General features: G+C 44.9%; 1 protein-coding gene across 1 annotated transcript; it reads right to left on the bottom strand.

Annotated features, from left to right (window-relative positions):
* Positions 1-1282: 1282 nt before the first annotated feature.
* Positions 1283-22816, bottom strand: LOC104308155 (toll-like receptor 2 type-1). The gene is made up of 2 exons (XM_054175557.1): positions 22506-22816; positions 1283-3797 (listed from the first exon to the last, which is right to left on the bottom strand). The coding sequence occupies exons 1-2, from the start codon at positions 22814-22816 to the stop codon at positions 1412-1414; spliced, it is 2697 nt and encodes an 898-aa protein (XP_054031532.1). The 3' UTR covers positions 1283-1411.
* Between the last annotated feature and the right edge of the window lie 718 nt (positions 22817-23534).

The following is a 23534-nucleotide window of genomic DNA, read 5'->3' as shown; positions in this document are numbered from 1 at the left end:
TAATCAAGTTTCATTCAGACTCCCCTGTACCTAAGCTCCAGCAAGGCAAGCGAAGTGCAGTATGGAGGTACTGAGTTAGAGAAATGCACAGCTCAGCAACAGTTCCAGGTTTCCACAAGAATAAGCATAAGAAACCTGTAACAACTGTGACTCCAGGCAGTCAAATTGTCACCAGCTATCTCAGTATGAACATCTGTATCTACCTGCTTGTTTAAATTCCCTTTATAATCAATGTACAATAGCTCCAAAAGATACCTCATACTGACATAGAAAGATGAATTGCCTCTTACCAGTGTGATTTTCTGCACTGGTTGTAAAGGAAGATATGTAAAGCTGTAAGGGATGCATGGCCCAGTGGTTACTTAAATAAGCTGTGCAAAGCAGAAGAGCAGAAACAAGTGAACTAGTCTGCAACACTAACCCATTCATTAGAAACATGTACTTGCACCCCACAAATGGAAGACATTTCAGTGGTTAGATAAAAGGGAACATAGTGGTGGCAGTGGAGGGATAAACAAGTATTCACAGAGAGAAAGAAGCCTAAGAAAAGAAACAAACAGCAGAGATTCTATGCCTCTGGATTTCACCACAGTCATGGTAGAAGGTGCCAGCATGCTTGCTTCACAGGAATTGAGTAAACTCCCATCTGTGCATGGTATGGATTCTGGTGTAAGTAGCCAGAATAACAGATTTGTGAATAATTTATAATTGTGAATAATTTATTGCCCTTTTTTGGTTGTTGGTTTGGTTGGGGGTTTTTGGGTTGCTTTAGAATCACAGAAGTGTTAGGGTTGGAAGGGACCTCAGGGATCATCTAGTTCCAACCCCTCTGCCTTGGGCAGGGAAACCTCACACTAAATCAGATTGCCCCGAGCCACATCCAGCCACCATCAAGGATGGGGCTTCTACCACCTAGCTGTGCAACCTGTTCCAGTGTCAAGGTGGAGTTTCAGAGAGCTTGCTTTAATGTAAATCCTCAGATTATATGTTTTTAAATTAATTTTAATTACATTTGCTATGCATGATGGCACTAAAAAACTAAAGGATTAAAACAGACAATGGGGGAGTATTGAAGCACCTTTATTTTCATTTGTAAATTAAAATGGCACTGTTAGGAGCTATCAGAGATGTGGTAACAGGAGGGAGAAGTACAGAAATAGCCTACATTTAGCTAAATGAAAGTACAAAAGGACACAGAGTCCAACATGGATTCCAAATGTCATAGTTATACTGATCATTCAAATACCAACTCACGGGAAAGACTGAAGCGTGTCTTTCCCTTTTAGCAAAATAATAATTAATGCTCTTCAAAACAAAGCAGGTCCTCCTTAGGCATGAAAATAAGAAAAAGTTCTTATCTGGCACATGTCCTTTGTGGAAGTATGCCGAAAAGAAGGGTCAAAAGCTTGCTCTAAGACTTCAAGGCTTCTTTCAAGTTTTCCCAAAACATCTCCTGCTTCTCTTCTTCAAGAGGCCACTCCAGGTAGGTCTTGGTGTTCATGATCTTCCGCAGCTTGCAGAACCTCTTGGGAATGGCTTTGCTCTGGATGGGCTCCAGCAGGACGAGAATCGCTGCATCGTTGTTCTCGTCAAAGAGGCGGAAGTGCGAGAAGTCCAGCTCGTATTTGCACCACTCGCTCTGCACAAAGTGCTCGGACAGCACAAAGAGTGTCTTGTGGCTCTTCTCTATGGAGTCAATGATGTTGTCCACAATCCATTTCCCGGGCACAAAGTCTCGCTTGTGGAGGCAGAGCCGAAAGGGAGGGCAGGCCTGCTCCAGCTCCCGCACCATTATGTTTTCCACCCAGTCAGAGTCATTCTCACTGTAGGAGACAAAAGCGTCGTAGCAGATGTCCTTGGCGGGGGCTCGCTTGGGCTTCCGCTTGGCTTGGAGCCATGCCCAGGTCATTCTCAGGTACCAGAATGCGTGGTACTTGTAGCTGAGGGCCACCAGGATGAGGATGACCAGGAACACCAGGACACAGATCAGCGACACCACAAGGGATCTGTGGCACTCCATCAGGGAGAGGTGCACTGCCCCAACCTGTGCCCCTCTCACAGACAGGGGAGAGTCACAGATGTACCTGTCTGGCCACCCCACCAGCACCTGGGCTATCCTAGCCTCGTGCTGGATGAAAGCAAGGAATTCACAGGAGCAGATGAAGTTGTTTTTGCTGGCATCCAGCAGCTCCATTTTCTTGAAGGACTCAAACTCTTCCCTGGAGAAACCGTTGAGTCTGTTTCTTCTGACTGACATGGCCACTAAGTTGGGAATGGGTGCGGCACCAGGTAAGGTCTTCAGCTGGTTTTTAGCAAGGTACAGCTCTTTGAGAAATGGGAGCTGCAGCCCAAACTCCCTCAGGTTGTTAGCACTGACATCCAAAACTTCCAATGACGAGGGAATGCAGGTTGTTAGTTTAGGAATTTGAGTGCTGGAGAGGTTTAAATATTTCAGGGTTCTGGGCCATTCACACACATCTGGAATCTCACCAAAATTATTTTGGCTAATGTCAAGATTAATCAATTTGCGTAGATGAGTTATGGAATTTGCAGTCTCCTTTAAAGATTTTAGAGAGTTTTGACTTAGATTTAAAGTTTGCAATGAAGGCCAAGCATATTTACAGATTGTCTCACTTAAACGATTATTTACAAGCAAGTTGTCATGAAAGTCCAGATACAGAAGGGATGAAAAATATCTTGCAAGTCTGCATGGTACCATGAAAACTTTAGAGCTTGCAATGGTGAGCCTTTTCAGATTGGTTACTTGTGATTGTATGCCATCCAGGTCAAAAAACAAATGAAAATTTGGAATAATTATATTTATTAGTGATACTGTTTGAACAAAACTTTGCCCACTACTTTTAATTTCTTCCATATTCCATGATCCTTTCCCTTGAAGCACACAATCAACTGCCTCTATCTCTTGTAAAGATGTGATTTCCTTCAGTAACACCAGTATTCGGCTAATATATTGATCTGTGACTGAAGAATCTTTAAATGTAAGTTTTCTCATCCTAAAAGGAAGCGTAGAGTTCTGCACCAAGCTTGTTTCTACAGTCTCTAATTTAATGTCTCTCACTTCTAACCACACAACAGAGTGTACAAGGTCACTGACAATTGCTGGGAATAGATTAGTATTTCTTAGGTTTATGATCATGTGATTTATCTTCTTAATTGATGTCAAACTTCCTGGCTCATACTGCGTGAGGTTGGCACCATCAATCCACAACTTGTCAAGAAGCTCAATGCCCTCAAAGTTCCCTTGCCTTATCGTGGAGAACCATGGGTTGCCCAGGCGGAGAGAGCTCAGATTCCTCAGGCTAGAAAAGGGGGAGATTTCCCCCAGGTCTCTGTAGGAGTTCCCTTGAAGGTGGAGGTGCTGGAGTGAAAAAAGGTGCTCAAACCACACAGGGGACAAGTGAGCCAAACTGTTATTTGATAAGTCCAAGAGCTCCAGTTTCCCAAGGGAGAGAAATGAGTCCTCATCTATCAAGCTGATTTTGTTGGACTGCAGCAGCAGGGCTCTCAGGTTCACAGCCTGCTGCAGATCCTCAGATCGGATGTGTGTTATCCTGTTGTGGGCCAGGTTTAACACTGTGATTTTGCCTGTTAGCCCCTGGGGAATGAAGTCCAAGCCCATGGAAGAACAGTTGCAAAGCTGAGCGGCATCACACGAAGGACAAGCCTGCTTCGGCACTTGCTCCTCAGAGAGGTTTGTAGCTAGGACTATGTAGATGGCACACACTTGCCACATGCATGCAGTTCTCGATTTGCATTTTGTTTGATTGAATACTTTGCTGTAGGAAGCAAAAGGAGAAAAGGTAGTGTTAACTTTTCATTTTGAAGAGCAACTGAAAACACTTGCAAACCTGTGCAACTGTATTAGCGAGTTTAGATTTTGTAAGAACTGTCCTGTGAGATCAGTCTTTCTCTTCTGCTACAACTGCTCAGCACTGCAAACTGCATGCTACTCTAGAATACAAACATGTCGTATCTCAACTGTCATAAAGGACCATTCTCAACAGCCTGCTTTTCATACATGTTTGCTATGGCTCTCACCTCTAACATCTCTCACATTACACGTCCTCTCAGCAACAAAGCTACAGCTGGATATTTCAACCTTAAACAGGGTAAGATGGTTAGATTGTCAGTGATCTGGATGAAGCGATTAAGGGCATCCTTAGTAAGTTTTCACATGACACCAAGTTGGACAGGAGTGTTGATTTGTGCAATAGTAGAAAGGCTTTACACAGGGACATGAATAGGTTGGATCAATGGTCCAAAGCCAATAGTATGAAGTTCAACAAGTCCAAGTGCCAGGTCCCACACTTGGGTCACTGTAACCTCATGAGATGTTACAGGCTTGGAAATGTTTGGCTGGAAAGATGCCCAGTGGAAAAGTGTGGCATATTAAGGGCACAGACCCCCAAGATACCAATGATGACTCGATGACACCCATAGATGGCTTAGAAATTATCTGTTTATTGTGAGAACACACAAAGCTTATATACTCTAAGCAGCAGTTGAAAGCAAGCCTGTTTCTAACTGTACTTTTCCACTTGAGCCACACAAAACTTATCTAAATGGTCATTGGTCAAGCATTTCAAACATTTGCACCACATAGGTCAACAACAGATGTCCTTTATCTCGTCTGCTCTCTACCCTACCGCCTCCCAAGGTTTCGTTTCAATGACTGTGTCTGTTTCTTTATCAGAAAGCTGTGTTTAGGCTCAAAAGTGATTAATTCCTTTCCTTCAGTCCCCACAGAAAAGAACCTGGGGACAAGAGGAAATGGCCTCAAGTTTCACCAGGGGAGGTTTAGAAAGGATTATGACAGAATCATAGAAAACATCCACTTGGAAGAGACCTCAAAGATCATCCAGCCCAATCCTCAACCCAGTTTGGGGTCAATCCTAAACCATGTCCCTAAGCACCATGTCCATAAGTTGCTTAAACACCTCCAAGGAATGGCAAGTCCACCACTGCCCTGGGCAGACCATTCCAATATTTAGTAAACCTCTCTGTGAAGAAATATTTCCTAGAATCTAGCCTCAACCTCCTTTGGCACAGCTTGAAACCATTTCCTCTAGTCCTGTTGCTTGCCACCAAGGAGAAAGGCTGGTCCCCTCCTCACTCCAACCTCCCTTCTGGTAGATGTAGAGTGATGAGGTCTCCCCTCAGCCTCCCCTCCTCCAGACTGAATGCCCCCAGCTCCCTCAGACACTCCTCATAGGCCAGGGCTCCAGGCCTTTCAGAAGCCTTGTTGTCCTTCTCTGGACACACTCCAGAACCTCAGTGTCCTTCTTGTAGTGAGGGACCCAGAACCGAACACAGTACTTGGGGTGCAGCCTCACCAGTGCCGTGTACAGGGGAATGATCACTTCCCTGTTCCTGCTGGACACTGTGTTTCTAATACAAGCCAGGATATCATTGGCTCTCCTGGCCACCTGGGCACACTGCTGACTCATATTTACACTGTCAACCAATACCCCCAGGTCCCTCTCAGAGTCAAGCATTGGAAGGGGCTGCCTAGGGACATAGTGGAGTCACCAGCCCTGGAGGTATTTAAAAGACATGTAGATGTGGTTTAGTAGTGGACTTGGCATTGTTAGATTAATGGTTGGACTTGATGATCTTAAGGGTCTTTCCCAGCCTAAAAGATCCTATGATTCTAAATGCTCACAGCCTTTGCAGCATTAGCTTGTCCATCTAGTATGGCTATCTCTGAGGCAGAAGCCTGAACAGATTGTATCCTACTTCAGCACTTTGATTGGGTTGAGGTTTCTGACACTGCAGACTTTCCTGGAAGAGATTTTGGAATCACCTGCCCCACAGCCTCAGCAGCCTCAGGGCTTCTGAAAGGCAAAGCTATGCAGGCTCCTGGCACACCCTTTTACACACTATGTAAGCAATTTACATTCTTTACTGGAAAGGCAGAACAAGCTGATATGCAACCAAATAGGTCTATCACTCTTTTCTGTAAATGGGAATTGGATACTGCTGTCACAGTGGATGTAATTAGAACAATATTGCTTTTTAATTTATAGAAAGCTTGTTTCCTGACGCAGGTGCCAAAGAACATATCACCATTGGCTACACTAGAAAATAAGTCACTTACTAAAGCTCACAACCTGCTGCAAACAGCTCTAGGACTGCAAACAAACAGTATCCCCAAACCCTGAATATGCAGAGAGCAAACACTTGCCTTGTGTACTGCATGTCGTGTTTCAGTCTCCTCATGTGCCGATCGTGCACTCTGGATCCAAGCAGTCACCTCATACCTGCAAGTACAACAGAAATTGGAAACCCTTTGGCAGGTCCCATGAGACAACAGTTCTGAAAGTGAAAAATATTTCAGCCTGTGCCCCTCAAGCAAAACTTTATGTTGACAGTTTCCCAACATCCTCAAACTAAGACGGTGATGGCTGGAAAAGCTGACGTAACCATTTAGCGCAAGGTATTATTTCACAATCACTTCCTCCAGCATTAAGGGCAGAAACAGCTCCTAGGCAGAACTGTGTTCACCTCCCTGTATCTCTGCTTTTGATAGTTTTTATTTGGTATGCACTGTGGGAGGTATTAATTGTACTCAGCTCAACTAAGTAATTTTGTTGTGTAGGTTCTGTAAAATGGTCTCAATATAGAGAATGGTTTGGGTTGGAAAGAACCTTTAAAGGTCATATAGTTCAAACCCCCTGCAGTGAGGAGGTACAACCTTAACTAAAGCAGGTTGCCCAGAAGCCAGTCCAACTTGACCATGAATATTTCCAGTGGTGGAGCTTCTACCACCTCTCCAGGCAATCTGTTCCAGTGTTTCACCACCCTCACTATAAAGCATTTCTTTGTTATATCTAGTCTAAATCTACCCTTTCCCAATTTAAAACCATCCTGTCACCAATCTCCATTCAGACACTGAGCTGTTGACCAATCCCCTCTGAATGTGGCCATCTAACCAATTTGTTATTCATTGTAGACTGATATATTACATTATATTATATTATATTATATATTGATATAAATGTTGGAGTCAAATTGTTTAGTCAAAAAGAGTATTAGAGAAACACTCAACATCATTTAATTTCCCAGGACACCATAGTCATATGCTATGAAAAAATAGAAAATGCATAAGAATGGCAATTATACTTTGTCTGAAAGACATATTTTGGAAGAAGTATCCCTCTGTATACATCCAAGGCAACTTTGAGAGGGGAGGTTTGGTGATATTTATTTCAGCTTGGCTGAATGGAAACACATGGTTGGTCAAATGGTTGAGCATGCTGCATGTATAAAGGGTAGGGAGTCTTCCTACCATGTCTTAAAGGGAAACCCATTACATTCAAAAACTTAACCTTCCTACTGAAGTTTCCATTTTTCTTCTGTGTCTGCTTGCACCAAGAGGTGCTTGATTCAGAATGCAGACTGATTCCTTCCACATGTCAGAGGGCCCATGGCTCAAGGGTGGCAAGAGCCCAGACAGAATCCTGAGTGCATCTCATAGCAACTTTCAGTTCCACTGCATTGAAGTTGGCATTGCACATGGGTCAACAACTTGACACTTCCCCCCCTCAAAAAAAAAGGAATTGAAAGACTGAGATACGCTTGTACTTTCGGTCTGCTTCAGAAGACAGATAAGCGTGACAGCATTTCAAAATAGAGCCAGAGCAGTGCAGCTGACAGCAGAGAAGGGAAGTAGTCTTTTAGTACTGGGATGTTATCAGCTTCCCCAAAGCCCCCTCTTCCCTCTAGCACCTCGCATATGGAAGGGCTTTTTGTTCTTCAACAGGGAAGACTTGCAGTTTTCAAAATGTTTAAAAACATTAATTCTGAGTTTGGTGTCATTCATTATTATATATTTTCATCATCAAAACTTCAGGTCCTGGATAAAGTTAAGTACAGTTACATTCGTGAAGAGCTTTGGAGAAGAAGACTTGTTTGAGGCCATGTATGGCAAATAGGCACGCTTTTCTATCTGTTACAGCTTCAATACCTTGTGGAGACTTGAGGTAGGCACCAGATATTTTTTCTCTTGACAGCCAGGCTCAGCCACTCACATCACACTTCTAAACTGGATTTGGTTTCTGGTTTCTTTCACAAAGAAAAGACCAGAGCAACCCTGCCCACCTCCCCATGCCACAGTTCACAGACCAAGCAGTTCATTTCATCAAGCTATTTAACAATCCAAGAAATCAGAGTGGGCCTCCTTGTTTCTGTCAGTAGGGGAAGAAATGCCTACAAGCAGCACAACATCTCTCTCAGTCCATGTCAGTTTGTCAGGATTTATCAAGTTATCCAGATCAGGAAGTTCTGAGGATGCCCAAGCTGGCCAGAAATGTCCTCCACAAGCTGCCCTATGAGACAAAGTATCATCTACCTGCCTCCCAGAGAATCAGCCTCCAAATCAGGCTGCAGTCTGGACTCAAAACATCTTCTTTTGAAATCAGTAGGAGAAAGTTGCTGTCTTTTAAGGTGCAATTATGGTCCATCTGCTTTTTCTCCGTAGTAGCTGTTCGGTTAGCATTGACCAAATTTGCACCTAATGGGTGCTTTCTCTCTTCTAAGTTTAACCTATGATTTTCCTTCCTCTTCTACAGTATTTTGAAAAAGGAAAGTGGCCCCACCTGCACCATTACCTTACCCTGTCCCAGCAGAAGGGCACAGGTCCATAACAAGCCTGTGCTTTTGTAACTAGAGGCGTTTCAATGACAGACAAGCCTTTAACAGTAGGTAGCTAGAGTTGAGGCACCGGTGTGGTCATCATTTTTGAAGCTCTCTTGCTGTACATATTCATATTTGTCTGACAGCAGGACAAGAAGCCCACATTTTCCTCAGCCATTTCTCCCCTCACCCTCAGCTGCATCCTGCTCAGCATCTCTGCCTCCTGCGGCTCAGTGCTGGGTCCCTCCATTGCCTCGGCTGGCAGAGGGACAGGTTCCTGCCACAATCCTCCTCTACTCCCAAACTGCCGCTGGTAAGACAGGGCAGAGCGGGGGCTGTATTAAACAGACATTGATCAAAATAGATGTAGAAAAAGAAATATATGTATGAGGGACAGAACCCTACAGGAATGGACTTACTAATCAAAAACCACAAACTATGTGGCAACACTAGTCCTCAGTCAGTCTGCCATCAGAGTTGCAAAGGTTATTTCAGTGTTATATCCCCATTGCCTCCTCTTTCTGTCTCTGTGTTGTGTTACTCACAGAATGTGACCTCAGGATCATGCTCCAGTTGTTAGAGCCTGGCAGCCCTCTCCCCTCTGTCAGCCAGAGGTACTGGCTCCTCCATCTGCAGCACCTGGGCAAGCTGTGCTCTTCCATGCACTTTGCCTTCCCACTTTCACATGAGAGATCCTGCAAGCCCATCCCCTCTCTTCCTCTCTGTCCTCTATATGTCAGCATCCACATTCAGAGCTGTCTTTTGCTTTTCTGCTCAGAAAGAGTGAATGAGCAGTGCAGAGGGCACCAACAATTAGAATCAGAAGTAACAGAAGAGGGAGGAAACGCACAAACCCACTTGCCATCCTGTGACATGAGCAGAAAGTCTTTCCAAATCTTTGCAAGCAGTGCAAAACTACTTCCTAATACTTACCCTTGGGAGCCAGAAGACATGTCAGCATGTCAGCTCAGCCATAGCAGTACCAGCTGGGTTAAGTCTGGGCACTCTTCTCCTAACACCCCCTGGGAAAGGTTGGCAAGGAAAAGCAGTCAGAACTGTATTTGCAGTCTTTGGAGCAGGAGGTACAATACCTGTGTAATTGAAAGCAGAATGATTTTGCATCCTTTCATGCTCCTAGAGGCAGAGCCTTGGCATGTGCTGCTAGTCTCTGTGCTTTAATTTGGTTTGCAGGGCTTTAGGTAGTCTTCTTCAAACTACAATGAAAAGGAACATTATAATGAAAAATAAATCATGTTATCATGTTCCATGTCAGTCCTGCCCTGGCAGCGCCTCAATAATCTGGTTAGATCTTCAGACAGAAAGTTTAAATACAAAGGAGTTTTTCTGTCAGGCTATCCCTGCCCTGGCATTGTGGCAGAGCATGATAATGCTGTGTAAATAGTTACTTATTCAACAGCCAGCCTTCAGAAGTGCCTCTGCCAAGGAAGCATGCTTGTGGGGTTTTTTAGTCTTAATCTTTCCAGAAGCATTCAGTCAGAATAACATGATGCTGGTTTGCTGCCTTAACAGAGGAAGGAATAGCAGGGAAGTTTGCAGGCTAAGACACCAAGGCTTCTTCTAATACTATGGAAAGTTTTGTCCTTCTAGAACAGTAGCATCATCATGACTCATCAGGAGAAAAGCCCTAATTTTTCTTAGAATAGTCCTGTTTGAGTATTTGACTCACAAGGAAATTGCACCAAGAGGAAGCAGCTTGTCTGCAAGACAAAGCTGGGCAATGCAGTTCCTTTCTTACTTTGTGCTTTCTTGGGTGAGATGTAAATAATTTATTTCTGACAGGAACGTTAGGATTTTCCATTAGTACATAACTATAAACCAGTAAATAGCAGCTTTTTGCACTCTCTTCCAAAGACCACTATGGCAAACACACAAAACCCCATGATCAGCATCACATAGATTTGTTACTCCAGAATGAGAACACACTCAGAATGGGTCTCCCCAGCCACTGCTGCTGGCTCCCCAGATCTATGTGGGGCTGAATGCCAGTCAAGCACACTGACATATAGCTCAGCTGCACACAAATGCTGGGCACACAGCAGGATCAAGCATGCCTGTCACTACTTCCTGGCAAGCTTCTCTCAGTGTGCATGGGGGAGAGGTTTTTATGTAAATACATCTGGTGAAATAAGCATAACTTCCTCCAAGCACTGCCCAGGGCTTCCTATGTCCCTGCCAAAAAGGGCCAGGTCCCAGAGAAAAATGCAGGGATGGGAACCACACGTGGAAGCAGGTACCCAAGACCCACAAAGAAGCTGCTCAGAGCAGCCTTGACCTTAGCTTTTCTTACAGGCTAGCTTGGCTATACCAGCCCTTATATTTCCCATATTCATAACCCCGAATCTCCACAGGCACTCCACAGGGAGCCTAAACACGCTGTAGGACCCAGGTACATGAAAAACAAAATCATGGTACCAGAACCTCAAAGGCCAGCCTCTCATCACCTGGACAAAGAGGCTCTCAGCTTGCTGCTGCTGAGGATCCATCCCCTGAAACAGACATAACTGGGAAACCATCTTTCCTTTTAATGTATTTTCTGTGATTTTCATACTGTTAATTGGTTCAACATTATCAACATAAAAGCTACTACTTTTTTTAAACATCCCCCAGGAAATAACTCTGTGTAGCTTTCTGAAGTACCAGGAGGACTTTTAAAAAAATTTGCCTTATGTGTATTGCACTCCTGTTGCATCCATCAGCTTGCTTTGCTGTATCCCCACCATATGACAGAAGTCATCTGTTTCAGGATGCCCAGAGCAGTATTTGGTGACATAAAACATCTTGCCATTTTCTAAGAAAATGAGGTGCCATGCCTATTGCAAAACAAGGATTTTGCAGGTTTCCTAGAAGAGCTGCAACCACTTTCATTTCTGGCCTCCCAGGAGGCACTAAACCTTCCTGTGCAGAGATGGTGCTACCCCTACAGCCTATCCCTAGCCACTGGGGCCACTGTAGGTACCCAGGGTTGGAGTCCTCAAGTATCCTACAAGGCACTGGCTGCAGTACAGAAAGACAGAAAGAGAGAAGAATGGAAACTCTTATGCTCACTGTTGGATGGCATCTGCTTCATTTCATCTCACCACAAGAGAAAATACCCTGACACAGCCCACCAGGTGCAAGCCATCACTGGCAGGCTGTTGTGAGGAAGTTAGCTTTTAACATCCTGGTACTGGAATTTCCTGCAAGGAGGCAAAATGGCTTTGCTCAGCTCCAAGGAAAAGCTCCTTTGAGAGATGCTGGGGGAAAGGACACACATGTAGGTGCACTTCAGTGCAGGAAAGGTCCAGTAAACCTTATCTTGCCTCACTGAGAGGAATTCATGGATATGTCTTGTGCCTAGTCAATCTAGTGCTAATATACTGGAAAAGTGCTTTGGGGTTTGGGTGTGAGGTTTTTTGGGTGCTTTTTGGTTGGTTGGGGGCTTAGAGTTTTGTTTGTTTGTTTCTGGGGTTTATCTTTTCATTTTGGTTTGGTGGGGTTTTTTGGGGGGAAGGGTGGTTTGGGGCAAAGAGATTGTTCTGTATATGGTTTGATGGGCGGGTTTTTGTAATGGAAGGGGAAAATTCCTGGGAAGAGGACCAAGTCATTGTAGAACCAGACAAAGTTTGTTTCCTGTACATAGATGGAGAACACTGTGCTGGGATGCAGAGATACATATTTGACTGCCTGTTATAAAAAATAATAATAATAAAAGTTTAGCAGTTGGTCAAGAGCCTGAGCAGGAAATGAATCAGATCATTATCATATGCCATAAAAATATCAGGATTTTTGTGTTAGTTCCAAAAAAGACAATGCCAGGATATATATTTTGCACAGGTAGTTTAGGAAATATTTTGGATGTGACAGGGTATTTGAGAAAGAGAAAAGCAGTCCACTCAAAATCTTATTTTCAGTTATTCAAGACCTCAGAAGCTCTCTGTTCAATGCAAGTGCAAATACTTTAGATGACTCATCAACTAGCAAAGCTCCATATTGAAAAACAAAAACAAAAGCAAGCAAAACCATGAAAAAGTCAAATTATCTATTTCTTAGGATGTTGGAGTTTGGGGGTTTTTTGCACTGGAAAAATGACAGATTTCATTAATTTCTTGCAGGGATTATTTCTATTGTATCACCTTGCAATTGTGCAATTCTTAAACCAACCTTTTAGAAGCTTGAATACAACTGAGTTGTGAGCACCCATGAAAAATACTATTCCTACTAGAAGTTAAATTCTTGATTGTAAAATGATGCCAGTGTTTGAAAAGTATATGTTGACTCTGATGGAGCCACCAAAACATCTTCAAATAATAGGCTATTTCTAGTATCTGACAATTCTCTTACTTTCCAGACTTGAACATGATTGAAAACAGAGATCGCAAGCTGATTTTCAGATACACACTATTTTAATAATGCCTCCTAAATCATGCTCAGTTTGCACTTTTTTTGCTGTCTGTAAGCTTTCCAGAGTGTAGCAGTACCACCTTAGTAATGCTAGATTCAGAAGGGACAGTTTAATTCTTGTGCCTGCACTGCAAGAAAACTTTTGTCTTTATCACAGTATGTACAGAAAGAAACACTCCATACTAGGGGATCAGCCTCCAAAACAAGGTGCTTTCTACTGGAATAGAATAGAATAGACCAGACCAGACCAGACCAGGTTGGAAGAGCCCTTCAAGATCAACCCATCATTCAACACCATCTAATCAACTAAACCATGGCACCAAGCACCCCATCAAGTCTTCTCCTAAACACTTCCAGTGATAGCAACCCCAACACCTCCCCAGGCAGCCCATTCCAATGGGCAATCACTCTCTCTATGAAGAATTTCTTCCTAACATCCAGTCTAAACCTCCCCTGGCACAGCTTGAGATTGTGTCCTCTTGTTCTGTTGCTGGTTGCCTGGGAGAAGAGACCAGCCCCTGCCTGTCTAAAACCTCCCTTCAGGTAGTTGTGGAGAGCAATAAGGGCTCCCCTGAGCCTCCTCTTCTCCAGGCTAAGCAACCCCAGCTCCCTCAGCCTCTCCTCACAGGGCTTGTGCTCCAAACCCCTCACCAGCTTTGTTGTATTTGCAAAGTTACCCAGACATGGTATATAAGGCATAGCTGTACTTTGGTAATGCAAGTATGTTCCAGATAGTCTGAAGACACCTGCAGCAAGCCCTGGGGTGGCTTACTATGCTCTCCCAGAGTCCTGCATTTAGTCAACAGCTTTGATGTGAAATGTTTCACTTTCTTCAGGTTTTGTTTCAACCAAATGTTTCTGCCATGTCACAATGTCTGTTTGAAGGGAACAGTCCTTTCTTAGCAATGATGTCCCTTTACTCCAACAGCGATGGTCCAGAAACCCTGCCAATCCTGCAGACCTTTTAAGCAGAACTTAGGAACCCCAGCAAAGACCAGAACTCTGGTACAGTAGGTGACTCTAAGCACACAGTAACAGAGGACAAAAAAACACAAGTAAACAAAAATCAAATCCACTTTTCACCTGAAAGCATGTAAGGGACTTACACCAAGATTGCAACGGGGGGGGTGGGGGTGTGTGTGTGGAGGGGTGTATGTCATAGTAATGCTACAGAGACTTTTGTAGATTGTTCCTCTGGAACCTGATCTAGGCAAACCTGCTTTATCAGGGAAGTTGGAGTAGTTGGAGTAGATGATCCCTAGAGGTCCATTCCAATTCCAGTGAAATATCATGGGGTAGGAGGAGTGCAGTGGTGTGAAGCTTTAGCCCCCACCACGCACTAACAATAAAGCCCAACTACTCAGACGGAGAAGCGAATGGAAAGCTGTATTTTACAAGCAATAATGAAATGCAATGAATATATACAAAATACATAGTATTTACAACAATGTCAAAGAAAAAAAAAAGGCAGTAGAAACAAGCAATGTTGATCTCAACAGCTAGAACTACAGGACAAGAACAAGTCGGTTCAAAAATAACCATAAGGGCACAAAATTTGTCCACCTGATGTCTGCTCCACTGTGGGAAAGAGCATCAAATTAGATACACTCTCTTACCTTGTTAATTCAGGTGATGCTTCTCCAGTGCTGAAGTTGCTGTGAGGTCTGCACAAGATCTTTGTTTCTTTGGATCTCAGCACCCAGTGTTTAACAGCTCTTACCTAATAGATCACAGAATCACAGTATCACCAAGGTTGGAAGAGACCTCAAACATCATCGAGTCCAACCTGAAACAAAAAGTTGGATTACCCAGACAAATACAGTGCTCTTTAACCCATTCTGTAGGTGGATATACCTCCCCTGGCACAGCTTGAGACTATGTCCTCTCATTCTGTCACAGATTGTCTGGGAGAAGAGACCGACCCCCGCCTGGCTACAGCCTCCCTTCAGGTAGTTGTAGAGAGCAATAAGGTCTCCCCTGAGCCTCCTCTTCTCCAGGCTAAGTTACATTTGCACTTCTTTCATGTGCTATTTTTATGACATCACTTTAAATTAATTTCCTGTATGTTCCATGATTAATAGGTTCAACAAATTTCTTTAAAATCAGTCCTCCAGAGTGCTTTATTCCCCTGGGGTTGGTTCTTTGAACTCTGTTGCCAGCTCACATATGGGACCAAAAAGCCAAGCAAAACATACAGAGATGCATGACCCTCTGCTGAAAGGACTCCCTCTTGGTCATCTCTCTGGTTTCTACATATTTCTATTTGATAGTGTCCTCTCTAATGTTTGCAAAGCTTTCCAGATGAATAGCACTTTTCAAAGTCACTAACAAAAACACAGAGGGTGATGTGAGGAAAGATGTATAAAGTGAAGGACAGCTGGACTCTTCTACTCTTGAGCAGTCTAATTTTTTCCATAAAATAAGTTCTCCTCACAACTTACCGTGATGAAACACAGTCTGTGAATGAGTTTGACTTGTTCCCTATTTCTGCAGGTGGAGAAATGCTGTCTCCAGGCTGGGTAGTCCCCTTTTTTTTTCAGGGAGAACTTGGCAAGGAGCTAGCAAGCTGGTTTGCAGGACAAAAAACACACTGTGAGCTCCTAACTTCTCACCATGTAACAGGACAACATTGATACCGCTGACTCAGTCTGGGTAAATCATGCTTGCAACTGGATTAAGGGAGGAGGGAGTGTTTCCATCCATTTTGGCTCTGTACTATTCCTTCTGTCCAAACAGCCTCCTGGTAGTGAAGGAACTGCTTTGTGCCCCACTTTGCCTTTTACTGCTAATAGCAAACCCCCAAAAGAAACACCCCCCTTTCCCAGGAATCACAACAATCATAAAATAATGCCTCTCCATTTGCTTTCCCTATCTCTGCTGGCACAACAACTATACACTCTGCCAAAGTTAACAAACAGGCACGTTAATCCCGCCTCTTATGAGGGAGTCTTTCCAGACCTGCCTAAGCTTTCTGCTGGTGGCCACATAGAGGGGCCGATTTCTCACAGGGTGACTCCTGATAAGACTATCTGCAGAACAGCAAGAAAGCACCTAATCTAATGACTACAGCACTTGAGGGCAAACTCTTCCATGTGGCTGGCTTTCTCATTTGCAGTTTCTCATTCAGGTAGTTTACTTTGGCTGGCTGTCCTTGGTATACATCATACAACACAGAAACCAAGAAACACCCAAAAATAAATTGAAAAAAATGTAATGTCTGCCCAAGGATCAGCATTACTCAGGCCAGATCCTGCCATCCTAATGGCAGTAAAACCTCCTAGGGGTGAAGGACACCCCCAGCATGGAAGACAGCTGGAATGGGGAGCCTTGCTGAGAGGTCAGTGCTCAGTACTGCCCACCTTGTGCAATCACTGCCACACCTGCCTGCACAAGCCTTTGGAAATCATGGGCTGAGCCAGGGCCTCACCCTAGCTGCCCTCGAGACTCATCACTGTGCCTTGGATACTCCTCTGTCCTGTTCTACCCTTAAAGTTTTACACTTTCCACTCCAGAGTTCAGCCAGGGAGTTCCCTGTCTCATGCTTTTCCCTGTGACTTTTCCCTGTGAAAGAGAACAGCCCCATAGGTAAAGCTCTGCCTTTAACAGTATTTACCCTCTGGGTAATGCAGTAAGGAATAGACAGCTACTGTGTTTTAAAGAGGAAATTGGATACCAAAGGTGCTGTAGTGCCTTCTGTCTGGAGTGGGGCTGGCATCCACCTATCCTTGCTCTGCTACATCTCCTCTGGGTCTGAAAGCCAGAAGATGAGACAGGCCAGAGACAACAAGATCCCCTAGGATCCCCACCCCCACAAAAAGAGAAACAGCCAAAAGCCAGGTCAGCACAAGTATGGACACTAAATCTGGCCTGCACATTGGGCAGGCAGCAGGACAAGACTGCTCCTGCATACAGAGGTACTGACTTTGCTTGGCTCTGGAAGCCACTAGCTTGTGTTCGAGAGGCTGCAGCAGTGGGAAATGACCAAGACAAGATGTCACAATTGCTCCTTTTCCTACAAAAGCAGGATACATACAGAAATTCAGGGCAGATACTCCATGGCTGTCCCAGTTCTGTGGCAGAGGGGAATTCTTTGGAACCCAACAGCTCCCTAGACCTCTGTAAATGCTCCTATGCTTGAGATACACAAGAAAAGGAGGTGCTACTTTCTCTTCTTCTGGGTGTGTTTCCTGAAGGAGCAAAGATGATTAGGAACTGGATCAAGCCTCTTAGAAAATATATGAGTGAGAGCTCAGCCATGGGTTACCAGGAGGGATGGTTGGCACCAGCTGTGCTGAAACATCCTGAGCATCCTCCAAAGCAGAGCCAGAGGCCCAAGAATTTCTTGTAAACCCCTGGGCCTCCACATATGAGTGCCATCTGAATATGGGACACTCAAGAGCTAAATGCTGCACACTTCCAGCAGGATCTCACATTTTGCCCAAGTTTGTCTCTTGGTTGTCACTAAAGTAAGACTCTGTTGTCTAATTCTTAAAGCATATTACAAATGTGACTTGTTGATGATCCACCTACCAAAAGGAAGTGAACCTTCTTTTTCTTGGTTTCTATTTTATTTTTTTTTTAATCTCTTTATTGTAGGGGACACATTGAGATCTAATGGACAAGATGGAATTTGAGGGAAAAGTCCCTGCCACAAATTTTTTGCACTATGTTGAAAGGTAACATTGACCTCCAGCTTCTTACACAGGCCTTCTAGAAACTCAGCTACAGGTCACTTTTGATGTGATACACAGAAGGGTACCATTACCAGATCCAGAGATTTCATAACTATGCTCTATGTTTCCATCTCCACTGCCCAAAATATACTTTTCAATCAAGCTAAGTAAAAGGTTGGACTCCTTAAAACCAAACATGCATGCATGTAACAAACAAACCAGGCAAATGAAACAGAAACCTGTGTTCTGGGAAGCCGAGTTTCAGTAAGATAAGAGTCATGGCACACACAGTGGCATTCCCCTCTGATGGCGAAGGGTTTGGCTTACAGAGCAGAGTAACAACACACAGGAGAGCAACTTTAAACCAGTGTTCAGTTTTTGTGGAAAACAAAAGCATCCTTTTTGCAGATAAACTAATAAAAGTCAACATCTCCCCTAAGAGCAAACTCTAAAAATCTGGGCTCCCCCTACCTTGGGTGGAAAAAAGCTTCTTCTGCCCTCAGAATAAATTGTACAAGTAGAGGCCTGTTTTCTGAATTTGCAGCAGCTGGCACACCTGCTGCTGGGCTGCACTGCAGTTCCTGTAGGTTCTGTCACGTTTGACCTCATGTGCACAACCTCTCCAAGGGACCATGTGGAAGCACAAACCTAGTTTGTACCAATCTAAGTCAGGCACCCTACTGTCTGTCTTGTCATATTTTTCTGGACCTTAAAACAGATACCCATGAGTAAGCAGATTGATCTAAACAGGGGTGGATACTGACATACTTAGCCTCTTGAGGAGACCTGGGCAGCTCCAGAGGCTTCCTACTTCTTCCTCTCATGAAACACTTATTCATCAGACACTCTCCCAGAGCCCAGACTTGCAGACTTCTTTTAATATTTGCAATATGTTTGAGGCAACACTGGGTCCACAGTAGTAGTAATTAAAAACCCCTGAAACAACCAAACAAAACCAAACCAGAGCACTCATTAGGCTTTATTCACTGCAGGAATACATGGGGAAATTTGAAATCAGCAAGTCAGTCCCATTACTGTAAGGATATATTTGGTCTGTCATCTATTAAAATGCATGACTGCATGCACCTGGCAAGTGCTTCAAAGTTGTTCTTTTGATCTTTGCAAAGATAAAACTGCAACATTTTTGTAGGTATATGAGAACATTAGTTACTGGACTAGTTAAAAACCACTTAAGTTTTGAAACTGGTGCCATCTGTTTCCTGTTTTTATTTATTGAATTCAATACTTGGTCTCTCTCGGCAACTTCTCTAGTCCCTCTTTACAAAATACCAGTGATACTTTGGCCAAGACAGCTGCTTTCCAGATCTGTAGATGGGGCTGGTCAACTGACAAAAGACTACTCAGATGAAAGGAAGCAAAGAGGAGGACAGAAGAAAGGCCATCTAAGAGCCTTTCACTCATCCCTCAGGTCAGCTCTTCAGAAAGAGCAGTGTCTTGGTTAGGCTTCAGGTTTCTCTATTATGGCAAATAAAGTACTTGCAACAAAAAAACAAACCTGCTGCTTACTGTGATTCAGTTATGTAAATAATTTTGGAGAACCCTCACAGACTTATATTTCACTAAGGAAACTGATGAATACAAGTTAACAAACACTTGGAAACATTTCTGTAAGCCATTATTTGGTCCTCAGCAAACTATGTATGATAAATTACCAAAAGCCTTTCAAGTGAACAGAAATGTTTTTGCTTACAAAAACCCCCAAACTCTTCACCAATCAGTGAATGTGCAGGCCATCTACGAAAGGCCTTTCTTGATGACACATTGTGAGATGAGGGCTTCCAACAGTTGCATACTGCTGTAAGGTAGCAACACAGAGCTCAGGTATCGCAAGGGAAACTCCTAACTGTGCATGTGAACCTTGCTCAGAAGGCAGAAACACTTATGGCCATGAAAAATTTGTGTCATGACGAGCTCAGCCCCCACAGGCATCCACCCTTGGAATCTCCAACAGGTCTTTAAGTTGCCTCATGTTTCTGATTGTGATTCAGAGCATCCCTCTCTCTGCTAAGCCATGGACAGCTCAGGCCAGGCCATGCAAAGCTACAGTGTTCAAGGCTACAAGCAAAAGCATAAGCAAGCCCTGCATACCAGGAGAGACGGAGATCAGGTGTGCTCACCATGATGTAGCAGTGGTCAAAGTGATAGCAAAGCACCAGAAGAAAACTGCTCAGCGAGGTGGTCATGAGAGCAACATTGCGGGAATATTGTACATCTGAGCCTTGCTCAGGCAGAAGATACCTTGAGTCTGCTTTCTTGCAGCCCTGGCAAAAGTATTCCATGCCATGGGCATACAGAGAGGAAATACTGAACTTGGTACTCAAAGTCATTTGGACAGGCTTGAGGTCCTTAGGCAGTGGGAAGGGGTGGTTGGTGCCTAATTAAAAGCTAACAATTGAGGGAAGAACACAAGCAGAGGCTTTCATCAGCAGAAGTAGGGCTGACATCTCTGGCCAACAACTGCTGGTTGTTTGCAGAGATACTGATCAATCTGCAGGCAGCTATGGAAAGATCAGATTGAAATTAAACCAATGCTGAGCTCCAGAAACTACACCACAAACTCTTGGTCACACTGCTGCAAAGCACAAAAGTAACCAAGGGGGAGGGAGGGCTTCCCACGCTGCCCCAGAAACAACAATGAGGTTATTTTCCATTCTCTCACAAGAACTGCACACCCTGTTCAGAAGATGCACATACTGTCAGGAGCTGACCTGGAGGAAGGGTGAACCAGCTTGCATGCAAGTGGCTACATGAACACTGCCGAGATGCTGCCTTGCTCATGTGAACACTGCTGAGAAGAAAGTAGTAGGCTCCCATGAGCACACTCTTGTCTCGTTGGTCTGAGGAGAGCGGTGGGAAGGTTCCCCTATCAGTCTCAGAATCTGGTTTGCGCTCTTGAGCATTTCCTATGCCCTACTGCAAAACGCCTTTCATCTAAACAAGCTGTGCTGAGTGAATGAAGAGAAACATTTCTTTCCCTAAATTAGAACCACCAATTGCAGGAGGTTCTTGTAGGGCACTGATGACCAAGCATTTCACTGCAGCACCTCAGCGTTGTGTGAGGAGATTATTTCTAGCTTCAAGACAGCCCCACAGCACCCACTGATCCCCAGCCTGGCAAAGGCAACCTGCCTTCCACATCACCATCTCTGGGAGCCACAGCAGGTCCAGCACACAGACTTTCTCCACATCTATGCTGATGAAGACGTGCAAAAGCACGAGCTTCCCTTCACAAACTGTACATTCGGTCGAAATTAAAACCAAACGGCTTCCAAGCAAACTGAGCATTTTGTCAGTGTGGTTGGAAAAATGAGGTATGGCAGAGCCTGTCACCCCACAGCTATATCCCAGAGTACAGTGGGAACAGTCAGCATACAGCCGATCGCCTTCTCCAAATCACTGCACAGGTGTGGGGTCTACTGAAGACGTTGGAGGCTTTGGGGCTTTTTGGTAACTCACTGAGGCGATGTGCTCCTTCCATGAGATGTATATGCACACACTTAGTTGCAAGCCAAGCCTAGCTGCTGGTAGTTCAGCTGACAATGATTAAATAAACAGTTTATGCTACATGAGCAGCTCACCCACACCAGCTAGAACACCTCATCTGGCACCAGTTTGTATATGGGGGAGACTCCTCATTCCAGGGCACCATGGTCTCTGCTTGTGCAGATTGCTGACAGCCTCCAAACAACAAAAACTCCAGAGAGGTGTATGGGGCTGCATAGAACAGCCAAACTGCTATTCCCCCCAGAGAGGGCTGCAAAAGTCCAAAACAAACCAGGGAGCAGCTCCAATGCACAAGCAAGGGGAGTGGTCAGGAATGGCTGCCTTTCAGAGCAATCACAAAGCTAGAAAAGGCTTGAGAATTTGTGCTGGTACTATTATTGGGGAAACAAGAAAAATTAAATACAGCAAAGGTCATGGGGCAAAGTGAGCTGCATGGGCTGCAATTCAGAGCGACAAAGGAGACATTTTTGTCAGGCAGACACCAACAGAGCTCTTGTAGGGAAGCTCACTCCAAAGATGGAAGGAGAAGAAGTTTGCAGCAGCAGGGGAGTACCTGTATTCCTTGCATTAGCTACTGAGAGAAGGCATGCTCTCAGGACCTCACCCACATCACCACCTCCTAGGGCTTGGACAATAAATCCTTGCCCTGCATGGACAAGTGCCTTGTCACTTGCATGTCATGGGGCAGAGCACAGGTCATCCACTGCCTCCTCCATGTGCTCCAAGACAGGGAGTGTTCCTGAATCTCATCTAGCAGAGCCTCCTTCAGTACAGGACATGGCAACTGCCCCAACCAACACCAGGCACCTCTTCCTCCAGCTGGAACACCTACCTCTGCCAGTTCTTTACCTGTCAGGAAGTCAGGGTGAATGTTGCATCACTACTGGGACAGAGCACAACTGCGCCAGCACAGCGGTTCTGGGGAGACAGTGACCCTCAGCCCAGCCCAGAATGCTGGAAGAAGAGGCTGCAGCAAGTCCTGCCCTGAGCCATTTCCCTTATAGAGGTGGATGGACTGAACAAGACAGAACAATCCAATGTTCAACTAAAACATGCCCAGAGTGACAGCCAGCTGCCACCATGCAACTTTTCCACAAATTGCTGAAGCAAAGCAAGTACGTGGAAAGAGCAAAAGAAGACAGAAGTGACTTGGTGACTAAGAAAAATAAAGAGTGAGTGTTCCCTGAGGCTGGAAAGAAAAGTGAGCAAATGCTGGGAAGCAACGCCCTGCCTGCCACCCTGCAGACCGACCAAGAGCTCACCGGGCTGGAGGGCAGCGCAAACACCCTGGGATCGATCCTGCGCTGCTGCCGAGGCCACGGCTCACCGGGTGGCAACGGAGCTGCTCCCCGAGGCAGAGAGAAGTTGGGTGCTGGAACTGAAGGCACTGCCAGCCCAAGTACAGGTGGCGAGCAGCTCCCCTCCTTTGCCTCTTCCGCCCTTTTCAGCGGATGACGATAGTTAACAGCTCTCTTTAAAGAACTCGTTTGCCCGCGGCAATCAGATCTCTCGGCTTGCAGGCTGATCTCTGGAAGTGCAACAGCAAGCTGCTTCCTCCTCATTGCTCCTTCAAGCGGCTGGAACGGTCCTACACACCCAGGTCCAGCTACAAGAGCCGTAGGACAGGCCCTCGATTGCCACAGCGCATTGTGACAGTCATGAACGCATGCAACAGGCACGGTCCCCGGATGAGCCTGCCTATGGGGATGTGTACAGTCCCCCACATGCTTTGAACCCCACGGGCAATATCTGCAATCTGGTCTGGCCAGTCCGTTGCTCCCAGGTGGTTCAAATACGGCTCCCAGTCTGGACCGGTGGCTGTCAGACTGCTGAACAGTCCAAATCGCTCCATGCAGAAGCAAGCACAACACAATTACCAGTCCCATTTAGCAACAGGGTCCCGATGGAGCACTACCCACTCTTAACATGGAAGCTGCATTGGGTGCTCCTTTTCCCTTAGCTGGAGAGGCTTGCTGCAGCCTGACAAGGCTTGGGGCAGCTGAACACCCCTGCAGCAGATGCTGGTGTTTCTTCCCTTATCACGAGCCCTACCAGTAAACCCTACTGTTCCAGTTTAAGAGAGTTTTGTGCGTGTGTGTTTTGTAGGGGGGTTTGTCTGGGTTTGCTGTTTTGTTTGTTAAGCATTTTCTGGGTTAATAGAGCATGTAGTTTCTCCCAATAAAAAATAAAAAGGTACCAGTTTCAGGCTAATCAGTGACACTTCTGATCCTCCTATAAGGAATTCCTGGCACTAGGCAAAAAAATTAGGATTTACTTCGC

This window comes from Dryobates pubescens, chromosome 1 (genome assembly GCF_014839835.1).
Source record: "Dryobates pubescens isolate bDryPub1 chromosome 1, bDryPub1.pri, whole genome shotgun sequence".
Classification (NCBI taxonomy): Eukaryota; Metazoa; Chordata; class Aves; order Piciformes; family Picidae; genus Dryobates; species Dryobates pubescens.
Note: the sequence above shows the minus strand (reverse complement) of the source record. Positions and strands in the feature narration are given on the sequence as shown.

Coding starts and splice junctions, on each gene's coding strand:
- LOC104308155 (XM_054175557.1), bottom strand. CDS start 22,816: ATGAGGAGGAAGCAGCTTGCTGTTGCACTTCCAGAGATCAGCCTGCAA. Junction 3,798..22,505: donor TCCAGCCCGGTGAGCTCTTG/GTCGGTCTGCAG, acceptor TGCTTCCTACAG/CAAAGTATTCAATCAAACAA.